We start from the raw sequence: 12,863 nt of genomic DNA on the forward strand, positions 1-12,863 counted from the left end.
TATTCTAAACAATTAAATAAAACAAATAATTCAAAGATGGCGTTACAGCGAGCTTAAAAAAAAAAATCTCTAAAATAATGAATAACTTTTTATTTTGAAAATTTGTTAACTTAATTTGGTTAAAATTGAGTTTGAGGTGAAGCGATTTTTTCTCACAAATAAGGGCATTTTATCTGCTATCACAGTACAATTTAATAATTGTAACAAATGGACTCTAGTATGCGAATAATTGATTCTCAAAATTGCATTCAAATGAATATTCACATTACAGGACAAATAATTCCAGGAAGTATCTACACAAAATCGAATTTTGATGAAAAATATGATCTGCAACATTAGAATATGTATAGAAAACTAAAATGTTACATACAAGAAAACGGTTGTGTGTTTGTACATGTATTAAATGTTTATGACGCCTTAGGCATTACTTGTTGCTGCACAACTAAAATTGAAGCTTTGGTATTAGTATCGGGTGAAGCAAGCAAATCTCCCAACACACCTAACTCTGGATACTCAGTCCACGATGCAAGTGCTTGTGTCTGAGGCGATTTGATGCCATTTCGCCTCCCAACTATAATGAAATCATGTTGAATCGCTATATCTGAGATGAATTCTGTGGTATCAGAAGTGTTTTCGACTTCTACTTTTTCATATGTCACGTTATCTACACTACCATAAACTCCCTTAACACCCTTTAGTAACTCATCATCAAGCATAACATCCCAACTAGTGAATTCATCATTCTTGATTGTTGAAACCAAGTGATACACAACCAAGTGATAAGTATCTTCTTTGATTGTCCTTTTAGCCAAACACAATGCTTCTCTATCATCTGAACCTCCTAAGAAAATCATGGCAATTTGCTTTGAATTCTCATTGTGGTTGAATGGAGAAGAGTGTCCTCTATTCACAAGGATCGCTACCGAACAAGGTGCTCTTTCAAGAACCTTGGTGTTCAAAGACCTTGTGGTCTCATCCGCTGATTCAACAGAACCATCCTCTGACCATCTCAGATGAAAAGGAAGAATGATGATGGATGCAAGTTTGTCCAATGCAAGATAACAAATATCATCGTGCATGAAACGCACTGGCGATATAGCTGTGTAGGTACTCACTGATGCAGTACCAGCATTGTCATGTTCGAAAAGATCAAAAGTAACGATGACAGCTTCAGAGAAAGTGTGGGAACTTGAACCAACTCTTTCTTGAAGCCGGTGCGATATGAAAACGGGAGAAGATCTTCCAACAAGCTCCAAGAGATGTAAGATATGAATTACCAATGGATTGCTTGATGTTGGACTGCAAATGTCAAGAACATTCTTTATGGGAATTATGTGACTTGGTTTGAGGATGCATGAAACTATCTTAAGTTCTGAGTTTGGTTTCAAGCTCAAGATGTTACGCTTTTGATAACCTGCATATTTCCTTGAAGGGTCATACAAGTACTTCACACCAATGCGTGCCAAGGTTCCAATCACCAACACATTTATACTCAAAACGGATAGTGCTTCACTGCTCAAAAGCTGCACATACGTTATAGTGGACAAAAGTTAGATAACTTTTATTTAACAAGTAAATCAAAAGAAACCACTTAGAATTTACTATTTTGAGTTCATTATATTATTAGCCACTCTAACTTGTGCTACACGGTACTGGTCCCTGGATTTTAAAAAACACTTTGTGATCATTGTGTTGAAATGAGCTACAACTTACTATGTTTTTGAAAGGATTATTAGTTAAAGAAATTACCATGGAATCATGAAGAAACACATTGTTGCAAAAATCCACAACACCTTTACAACTCAACATCAGAGCAAGACACAAACCATCAGCCATAGGCATGTTACAATACCAACAAATTCCAATGGTCACCAGCATCTTGAACAAATGAACAGCAACAATAATGCCAAGCCAAACATAAATATAGTCGCTTTTAACATATACACTAAGATCAATCTTCATAGCACAACTTGTGACAAAAATAGGAAAAAGGAACCAACTACAAAACAATTCCAATTGCTTGATCATTTCAGTTCCTAATGGAGGACCTTCAGGTACAATAAGACCAACAATGCAAATTCCACCTAAAACACTTTGCTTTGTCAATAATCCCAACATTCCAACTGCAAGAGCAATAATGAACACAATATACATGTATACTTTCTTCATCGGTCTACCTTCTGGTGTCTTTTTAACAAACCACTTCAATATAGGACGCAACACAAGAGGAGTCACTACCATAAAACATAAGTAATAGAAAACATTTAAAAAGGCTTTAAGAGTTCCTTTTCCATCCCCATTATCATGTGAATCTGTTTTGATGCTGCTAATAAAAGCTGTGCCAATTCCTGTAACAATTGAGTTGAAAGAATCCATAACCATAGCTGTTGAGAGTGCTAAACGTCCGAGTTCTGAGTTAAGAATCTCAAGGTCAGAAAGCAAAGAAGCTATGACAGCAAAGTAACAACCACTTTGCCCTATAACTATAACAGGAAGGTTTTTTGCTTCAAAATTTCCCATCTCGAGTTTCCAAAATTCTTGGAATCTGTAACACACTACGAGACCAAAAAACATTGGAATCACAAAGGAACAAAAAGCTATTGTCCATGCTTTTCTACCTGTTCTTGTTATCATGGTGAAGTCCATTTTCACAGTAGTTAGAAACAGGAAAAATGCATATCCAATTAGGGATATTACACTTATTACATCTTCAGTACCGTATGGAAACAAGATATTTTTGAATCCAGTCCATGTTTTTGAAAACTTCAAAGATGGTCCTAGAACTAAACCAGCCTGCAAAATTTATGTATCATTAATTTTGACGCCATGAAAACAAATATATTTTTAAATAAAAACTAAAACGTAACAAGTATCTCATCAAATCATTTCTTTTAGAAAAAGTTGAATTAACAACGAAAAATAGAGAAGAATACTTAGCAACGTTTCCTAAAAAAAAAAAAAAAAAACCTTGGTAACGAAATTATAGATGAATTTCATGTTTCTATGTCTTTAATTTGTTTTCATTGCTACTCCAACCTTTTAAATAAGTACATAGATTGAAAAAATTAATACTATCATATTTTTTAAAAAAACAAAGAAGAAAAAGTTGTTTTCATTAGTTTTGATATTCATTCAAATGAACTTCCCTAAAGAGCTATGCCATGAAAATTGTGTTTATATGTTTTCAATTTACATCTCAAACTAGCTATAGAAAAAAAGAAGTGTGAAATTCATAAGAAATATTATTACCATGATTTGTGAAACGAAATAAGGGACCCCAAGACGCTTAAGTACCAAATGAAAGCATTGAGTAATGGCAAAGATTGTGAGAATTTGAAGCTCTAACAATGGCAAAGTGGATTGCATAGGCATTGCAGCTTGATCATGATTAGCCCAATTGCCATCAGATGTAACCTTGGGTGGCATGTTAATACAAACATTTAAGACTAAAAATTTGCCTTCAGGATCCGAGGCTGTTGTATTAATAGATGAACGTGGAAAAATTGTTCGGTCTAATATCATATTTGTAAATTTTTCTGCTTTGTCCTGATTCATTATGTCTCCAAAAACACAAGGAGAATGGAATGATGAATTGAAATCAATTGAAGAGTGTAAGATTGTAAACAAATTTAATTAATATGAACAAGTAACAAGATGTGTCTTTAATATAACTACTTCATTTGTAAACAATTACGTTATTATGCATGGGTGTGACATTTTTAACAGCTAGGTATCATTAACAAATAATCATATTCATATGGTATAACAATAATACCAGAAATTAACAACTTGTTTTTGTAGTTATTAAACTGCATCATAACACATTTTAAAACAGAAACTAAAGACCGTTCAACATCCTTATCTTCATTAGTTTTCAAGTTTATCATTTGAAATTGAATGGCTATTTTTATCTGTTTCAATTTTTTTATTATTGTTTTACCGTTAAACATCGTGATTTTCATTAGTTTTCAAGTTTTTCATTTGAAATTGAATAGCTATTTTTATCTGCGTTTCAATTTTCGATTATTTTTTTTTGTCATGTTCACCGTCTCACCAATAACTTTTTTTTTACAAAATAATAAATTTTATTAGGTCCCATTTATTTCTTTGGTGGATTCTAGGGTGAAGGTCCTATTAAATCCCTCACCGGTGGACCATTATTTAAAACCATTAGATTAATCAAATTCACACATCTTATTATACACTCTTTACACTGGATCATTAATCTCCTCTCTCCAAGCTTTAAAACACCAGCAAAACCTTTAATCCAAAAAAACCTTACTGAAATATCATTCAATCCAGAAAGCATGAGAAAATGGATAATGGAGAAATTTGATAAACTTCGGTTACATTAAAATTAACATTAGTTTATTTGCCTAGTACTTAGAACTGTTTTGCACACTCCCTACCATGAAATTTGCTTACGAAATGGATGATTGAGGAAATTTCTATTCAAGATTACACTTGTGATAATATATCCTTTTACCCATGACAATTAAGATGTTGAGAATTGTAATGTGTATAGTTTTTTATGTATAATCTGGCTGTAACAATTGATTGGACAATTTTGATTGACGGATATTGAATTGATTAACAATTGATTGAACAATTTTGTAAGTCTTTAATTGTTGTTGTGGCTGGCCGTTGGATGCAGTAGCAGCAAAAGGTGATTGTTGGTGAAATGGAGAAGGTAATTGTAATCAAGTGTAAAAAGTGTACAATAAGATGTATGGATTATATTAATCCAATTACTCTTAATGATGGTTCACCGGTAAAGGGTTTGATAGAGCCCTCACCTTAGAATCCACCAATTATATATATAGGTGTTGTGTTATTGTACACTGACAAGTATCCAACATCAAAACGCACCTAATCCAAGAAGTTTTCATACTTCATAGACTTGGATGCATTTAATAGACATGCTATTTATGATTGGAGAAGAGAGAAAAATGATAAAAGTGATTCTTATATATAATGAATCAACCAACTACTAACAAGTTACTCATGATTAATTATCAACCGCTAATATCTCTAATGTACATATTATAATACAGAAAGCACATTTAAATGAACAAAATGATATATCCGAGCACCAACATAGCTAACTAAATATACACTTATTTTAGTTATTAATACATTTAAAATTATAATGACAGCGTACAAATATCGAAATAACGGTTTACATTTTAATATATTAATTTTTTCTTAAGGATTATAATACATCCTTAAGAGGTTACTGAGGTTTTATTAAAAAAAAGATTACTAAAGGTATGTTTGGTCCGACATGTTTTCGAACTTATAACTTATACCTTATCTTATAAGCTTATTTGACTAAAAAAGATTCGTTGGTAACAGTCATTTTTTCATGAGTTTATAGATTATTTTTATAAGCTTATAGCTGTTTCTGATAAGCTAATTCAAGTAGATTATAGTTTAAAGGTTATAGATAAAAGTGATAAGTTATACACCTTCCGGTCACTATTATAAGCAAAAGTTCATTTTTTAGGTTCTTTCAATAAATAGTTATAGATAAAAGTAAAATGTTGTTTTTAGGTTTGGTACATATATGTGGTGCTCAAGTCCCTTTCAATGTTTAGGCATCGCTTAATGGTTTGGTTTTGGTTGTTTGTATGACTCTGTGTTTGTAAAGTAGTTCTTTTGGCACACCTTGTGCTAGAGGAGTTGCTTTTGGTGGTTAATTTATATTCCATTTTTTATTGTTCAAAAAAAAAAAAGTTATAGATAAAAGTGATAAGTTATACACCCTCCGGTCACTACTATAAGAAAAAGTTTACTTTTTAGGTTCTTTCAATAAATAATGTATGTGGTCTATATAATATACCATATACATCATTTATTAAATAAATCTAAAAAATAAACTTGTACTTATAATAGTGACAGAAGGATGTATGCTTTAAACTATAATATACTTGAATTAGCTTATCACAAACAACTATAAGCTCATAAAAATAATCTATAAACTCATGAGAAAATGACCGTTATCAAAGGAATCTTTTTTAATCAAATGAGCTTATAAGACAAGTTATAAGTTATATGTTCAAAAACATATCTTACCAAACACACCGTTAATTAGTAAACTTTTTTTTTTTTGAATAAACCCTAGTAACCTCTTAAGGATGTATTATAATCCTTCATAAAAAAATCAATATATTAAAATGTAAACAGTTATTTCGGTCTTTGAATGTGTGATATGTTATCATTATAATTTTAAAATAAGTGTATATTATTTAGTTAGTTATGTCGGTGCTTGGATATATCACTTTGGTCCTCAAATATGTTTTGAATTTTTTTTCTGCCCTAATTTATGCCAAAAAAATACAAAAATGTCCCATTTTTTCGAAAAATTGCATAAATGCTCTACTTTTTCAGAAGTCTCTGGTACCACTCCACTTGGAGTTGCGGGGTACCCTAAAAAGTGACAATTTTTGTCCTTATTGTACCCCTCTACTTGGAGTTGCGGGGTACTTTTCTAATAAGGACAAAAAATTTGTCACTTTTTAGGGTACCCCGCAACTCCAAGTGGAGTGGTACCAGGGACTTCTGAAAAAGTAGGGTATTTGTGCAATTTTTTGAAAAAGTGGAACATTTTTGTATTTTTTGGCATAAACTAGGGCAGGAAAAAAAAATTCTTATGTTTTTACTTAGAGCTGCAAACAAAATAAACATTGAAGATGTCTCAATTTTGATATATTCTGAAGGGTTAATGGTGCTTTACCCCCTGTAATATAGGTCATTTTTTGTTTTTCCTCCTGTAAATTTTTTTTTTTTTTGGAATACCCCCCTAATAGGTCAAAAAAAAAATGAAAAAATTCTGCAAAAAAATAAAGTCGTTTTTTTATGACCTATTAGGAGGTATTCCAAAAAAAAAATTATTTTACAGGGAGGAAAACAAAAAATGACCTATATTACAGGGATAAATCACCATTAACCCTATTCCAAAATTATAATGACAACGTCACAATATACATTTATATCCTTAAGAAAACAACTCACACATTCAAATAATTATTAATCTAAATTAAAACAAAAACAATCTCTTAAACTTGTATAGTTAGTATGTGTTGAATTGTTTATTAATTAAAAACACATTGTGCATGGTTTCAGTGCATTCGCGACATATAACACAACTCTTAATTTATAGCAACCAAACCCAAACAAAATTAGTTTTCCAAAAAAAAAATCCCAAACAAAATTAGAATATCAAATTTTATAAAAATAGGGTTCATACGGAAATTGGGAAGAACCCTAAAATCCAATTAACCACATAAATTAGAAATTATAATTTTAATAACCCAATAAATCAAACATGAAGACATGCTCTTATATCACTTGTTAGAAATTATGTGTAAATAAAAACAAATTTCATAAAACGTATTAGAAATACTTGATAAAGCTTTGATAACAGTCCTCTCAACTACAATGATATGAAATAGAGAGGAGGTGATCTAATTTGAAACACACAACTAACGGTTAGCGAAAGCTGATTTGGTTCTTCCTCAACTGTTACTTTTATGTCTTTAGTTCTCTTCAGACGGAGAGAAGAGAAAGTTTGTCGTGTATGGTGCATTGGAGACAATAGCCTCTTACAGTGTGATGCCATTAGGATTTACCATTATTGTATTAATGGGTCATCCAGACATCCACTCATAGAGTCCATATTAATTAATTTAAATAATTAATTATCCAAATAAAAATCTAATTAGCCTTATTACTTAATGTGATCACTAATATTGATAAATAACTAATATAATTAGTATAAAGATTTTTTCTTTGAACAAATAATTAGTATAAAGATATTTTCCACATAATGACATTCAAATATAATTAAATAATAAAATATTCCAACATAATAGTAAATGTCCTCCTTGATTTTATGCTAAATCGCCAGTGCCCCATGCGACTGATAAAAATCTGTGCACACCCAATATAGGATCCAAGCATTTTAATTTTATATATGTTGAAATTAAATTACGGTGTTTGTTGCCCTCTTTAATCATATCAATGTTGGAAAGTCGCCTATTTATAGGAATCTTAAACATATTCTACCTTATAATTATGCTTACAACAACAAAAAAAAAAAATTAAATTGTCACAATTTAGAGATTTGGACACCATGATTCGACCCCTAACATGTGACACGGTGAATACCCTCACCGCGAAATGGTAGTAAAAATTTCATATCTATACCAACCATTTTCAATATTTCCATGATTTTTTTATAGTTTTTTTTTTCATAAAACAATTAATTTGAATTTCTTTCGTTACGAACACTCACCGAAAACGATACAATCAAATGGTCATTCAAATAAACATATGATATAACTAACCCTCTAAATAATAACGAAATCATTTTTCAATACTTAAGTAGAAATGAAAACTTAGATAAGATAGAATGATTATATTACAATCAAAATAAAAGTTTGAAAAATTATGATCACAAGAAAATCAATGATTACATAACATGCTTCAAATGCAAATTCTAAAGCAAAATGATTTGAGTACATACACACAATATGTTGAGAGAGAAATATACATAAAAATAAAGAGAAAATGATAGTGTTGAATAGGTGTCTACCTATAAGAGCTCAATTCTACATCAACTTTCACCTAAGTTTATTGATCAGATATAAGATTATTTGCAAAGATAAAGAATGTAGGTTAATCAATCATCGTACGTTCTCTCAAAATCAAGAGACGAAGTAATCTAACTCAACATCATTCATCACTCAAAAACTCTTTCATTGCTTTGAAGCTTCTCAACCACCTGGCTCATATTAGGCCTAATATCTCTATCTTCCTCTACACAATCCAAAGCAACTTTAGCCAAAACTTCCATCTTATTTAAATCACAATTGGTCCCCATTGCAGGATCCATAATTTCTTCAACCCAACATGTACTCCTCTTTTTCTCTCTTACCCAAGTTATCAACCTTCCATTGTATGCCATTTCTCCATCAACGTCTTCTATATTCATCATCGTTGGACTCTTTCCAGTTATCATCTCCAACAATACAACCCCATAACCATAAACATCCACTTTAGATGTTATTGGCAAATTGAAAATCCACTCAGGGGCCATATATCCTCTTGTTCCTCTAATCATTGAGAATTCTGAATTATTATTAAGACTGTTTCGGGTTTTCAGCTTAGATAATCCAAAATCTGCTAACTTAGGGTGAAAGTTAGAATCAAGAAGTATGTTTTGAGGCTTTATATCACAATGCAAAATCCATTCCAAACATTCTTCATGTAGATAAGCTAGAACTTTAGCTGTTCCTAAAGCAATATCATACCTTTTACTCCAGTCAAGTGTGTTAGTTTTAGATGAAAGATTTTCAGCTAAAGATCCATTTTCCATGTACTCATATACCAAAAGTCTATGCTTACCTTCAGCACAATATCCCCACATATCAATCAAGTTCATGTGGTTAAGCCGTCCAATGATGCTTACTTCAGCAAGAAATTCTCCTTCTCCTTGTTTAGCTTCATTTAATCTCTTTATTGCTGCATGTCTTTGATCTGGCAATGTACCTCTATATACAATCCCTCCTCCACCTCTTCCAATCTCATTACTGAAATTCTTTGTTGCTATCTTCAACTCGGAGTAACTATATCTTCTGAATCCCAATAATACATGATGATAGTTATGTTGATCTCCACTAGAATTTTTCTTGGTCTTAATTAAAAAACCACAAACCGCAACAAAGAAAAAGGATTCTAAACCACCAATTGTAATTGAAAGCCACAGAAAAAACCTAACCAAATGACTTGTTGGTTTTATAACATAGTCCTTGTGAAGCTGCACAGAGCAAACCCGGTCTGCTACACTCATATACTCTTCTTTAGAGAAGTTATTACCTTTTGGAAATCTCAAGTATGTTGTTCCTACAAAACTTGGCGAGTGCCTCCCGTTTAACAATTGTAGCTTTGTATAACATTTGAAGATATTTTGGCCCTCTTCATATGAGTATTGGAATGCCGTACAGTTACAATCTTGCAAACATAAACTCTCACAATTTTTGTAGGTACTATTTTGAACAAAATTACTGTCATAGCCGTAGAGCTCGAAACCATTCAATTTTAAAAAGGTAGACTCACTTCTATTACAAGTAAAATCAAACATAGGTTCACAACCAGAAGAGAAATCATTATGGTTCTTCACTTTATACCCTGGCAAACAAGAGCATTTCTTACCCTTTTTAGGATCATAGCTGCAAGTGCTATTTTCACCACAAACTCCATGAATGATGCAAGTGTCAGGTATGACTTGCCATGAAACATGCCAATTTGCTGACAAGTTTTTTCGACTGTAAACTCGAACATTACCATCAGAATCCATGGTTAATTTTCTTTGCATGACCATACCATAATCATAAGTGGAAAAAATGTAATTATCAGATGATATGAACTTTCCAAGAGAATCCAACAATGCAATTCTACTACTATTGTAATTGGATCTTCCAGCTTGCCAGCTTAACAATAAAGCAGGTGGCCAATATGTACTTGAAACATCAGGACCATCATAATTGAGACGAATAACATTGTTATCATCAAAGAAAAACTTATAGAAGCCAGAAGAATGATTACTTTGGCTTTTTGAAGAAACAAGTTTTATGTATCTAGTGAGAGGTTGATTAGGAAGGAGAGTATTTGTTGGGAAATCATAGCTTTGCCACAAGATGGTAGTTCCTTGAAGCTCACGTAATACAAGATTACCATCTTCTTTGAGATACAACTCTAATGAAGCATTTGATGCTGTGTTTGAAGACCAAGTGTTGTGTTGACCCGCATCAAGCAAGAGGATGTTACCTGTGTTTAAGAGGAAAAGCTTTGAGTGCTTACCTGTTGGAAAATAGACGAAGAAGATCAGGAAATCATATAGCTAGAATGATAACATTTATTATTGATAGCCAGATATTAAGTTTTTATATTGGTCTAACTCATTCTTACAAAATTATGATATCAGTTTTTATATTGAGTAAAATCTATCTTATGTGTTCAACGTATTTTCCAATTGACATTAGTAATGACTACACGAGGATGAAAACTTTATACCAATAATATGATAGATAGAAAGAAGAAGAAAAAAAAAAAAACAAGTGTCAGTGGTGCTGTATACAGATTGGTGGTGGTTGTTTCTTTGTGAAAAAAAAAAAAAAAAGGATTGGTGGTTGTTTAGAGTAAACTCTGACATATATTATGTGAATAACATATACGTCCCCGTGAGCTAAACTCAATTGATAGAAACATGCATTATTATATGCTGGAGCTGGGGCACGAACCTCAGACCCTCCACTTATTCACCTTAAAAATGGTGAATTTTAACCACTAAACTACTTAATAAAAAATAAAAAACATATATTACCTCCCGCTCAACCGATATCAGTTATAGCAACAAAAAAAAATGAAGCGTTATCAAAAGTACATGTACCCTTCATAGGAACTTATTTTTATATAAATAAGAGTAAATAAAAAATAAAGGTTTAATTTCAATATTCCTTAAAAAAAAAGGTTTAATTTCAATATTGCCCGTCCTATTTTATCCCGTTCACGAAAATAGTTATTTTATATAAAAATTGAACTTTCAAACCCCTTAATTATCATATTTGTTACAATTTTGTCCAAACCCGTACTTTTTTCCCTAAAAATTGTTAAATATAGCTCATAGACAGTGTCAAGTGGACAGGAGTTGAGCGAGCGGAGCAAGCTTCAACCACGGCCTTGCGTTTGGTCCACCTCTTTGTTGTGGGGGGACGACTCGGGTCATTACAAGAATTTAAGATTTTACTGGTGGACACAAAATTAAAAAATGGGATGCTGCTGTTAACTTCATCCCTCAATTATCTTAAACAAATTTTTTTAAAAATTTTACGACAATTTTTTAAAACATATTTATATCTTAAATTGTTATTTTTCAAAATAAAAAAAAAAAAAAAAAGGGATATACTAGGAACATTACGGGCAGTAATTTTAGCCACCACAAACGTTAAAAAAGCCGTCCAAATATTTCTTGAGCTTTTGACCGCTTGTAATTTTAGCCGGTAATATTCCAATTGGGGGCCAAGGGCGATGCCCTTGGAGACATGGTGTATTGTTGTAATACATGTAATATTTATATAAGATTTGTAAGATTATAAACACTAAATTTACTAGGATTAAGCAAACATCATGTCCTACCAATTGAGCAAGTGTACCAAATCGTTTACCAAACAATAAAGTGATAAGTAGAGTATTGTATCCACAAGGATTAAGCAAGTGTATCAAATCATTTACTAGAAAAATTATATTAAATTGTAAATTTGCATGAATTTTAACATTACGTACCGTTTACAGGTTGTTCACGGTTTGCCATCCAAACAATATTGGCTGGGTCGGGACTTTGATTCGTCATTTCTGTGAACCATATGGCGAATGAAAATGCGTTGTCGCCAATTTGATAGAAGCCAGCAGAGAATGTACCCTTTGAAGAGACAATTACATCTTCTGTATGTTTCTCTACTGAGAGAGAGGATCCTTTTATCAAAGATGATACAGAGGAGGAACATTGGAAGGGAAATAGCAACATGACTACCAAAATATGTGAAATTGTGTAAGCCATTTTATTAGTTAATTATTGTTGTTGCAATTGCAATGTAACTATGTAAGTATATATAGTGTGTATGAGTGTATGCTTTATTTGTTGAAGGTGATGTCCATTTGTAATGTCGTGTTTGAAACTTTCAATGCTTGACGCGAGTCTTTGTGGTGGGATTTGGAGGTCTAGCACTAAGGAGTAATAAGGAGTATGGGGTCGTCCATATCTTGCACTAAGGACTAATAAGGAGTATGGGGTCGTCTATGTT

The 12,863-nt window shown here is 31.9% G+C and overlaps 2 protein-coding genes across 2 annotated transcripts; both read right to left on the minus strand.

Annotated features, from left to right (window-relative positions):
- Positions 1-407: 407 nt before the first annotated feature.
- LOC120577039 (cation/H(+) antiporter 4) lies at positions 408-3,426 on the minus strand. The gene is made up of 3 exons (XM_039827937.1): positions 3,250-3,426; positions 1,750-2,793; positions 408-1,523 (listed from the first exon to the last, which is right to left on the minus strand). Exons 1-3 carry the CDS (start codon positions 3,424-3,426, stop codon positions 408-410), a joined length of 2,337 nt encoding a protein of 778 aa, XP_039683871.1.
- Positions 3,427-8,661: 5,235 nt separating this feature from the next.
- On the minus strand, positions 8,662-12,627 carry LOC11432667 (putative receptor protein kinase ZmPK1). Its single transcript, XM_003622778.3, has 2 exons — positions 12,346-12,627; positions 8,662-10,863 (listed from the first exon to the last, which is right to left on the minus strand). Exons 1-2 carry the CDS (start codon positions 12,617-12,619, stop codon positions 8,744-8,746), a joined length of 2,394 nt encoding a protein of 797 aa, XP_003622826.3. The 5' UTR covers positions 12,620-12,627; the 3' UTR covers positions 8,662-8,743.
- Between the last annotated feature and the right edge of the window lie 236 nt (positions 12,628-12,863).

This window comes from Medicago truncatula, chromosome 7, assembly GCF_003473485.1.
Source record: "Medicago truncatula cultivar Jemalong A17 chromosome 7, MtrunA17r5.0-ANR, whole genome shotgun sequence".
Lineage (NCBI taxonomy): Eukaryota > Viridiplantae > Streptophyta > Magnoliopsida > Fabales > Fabaceae > Medicago > Medicago truncatula.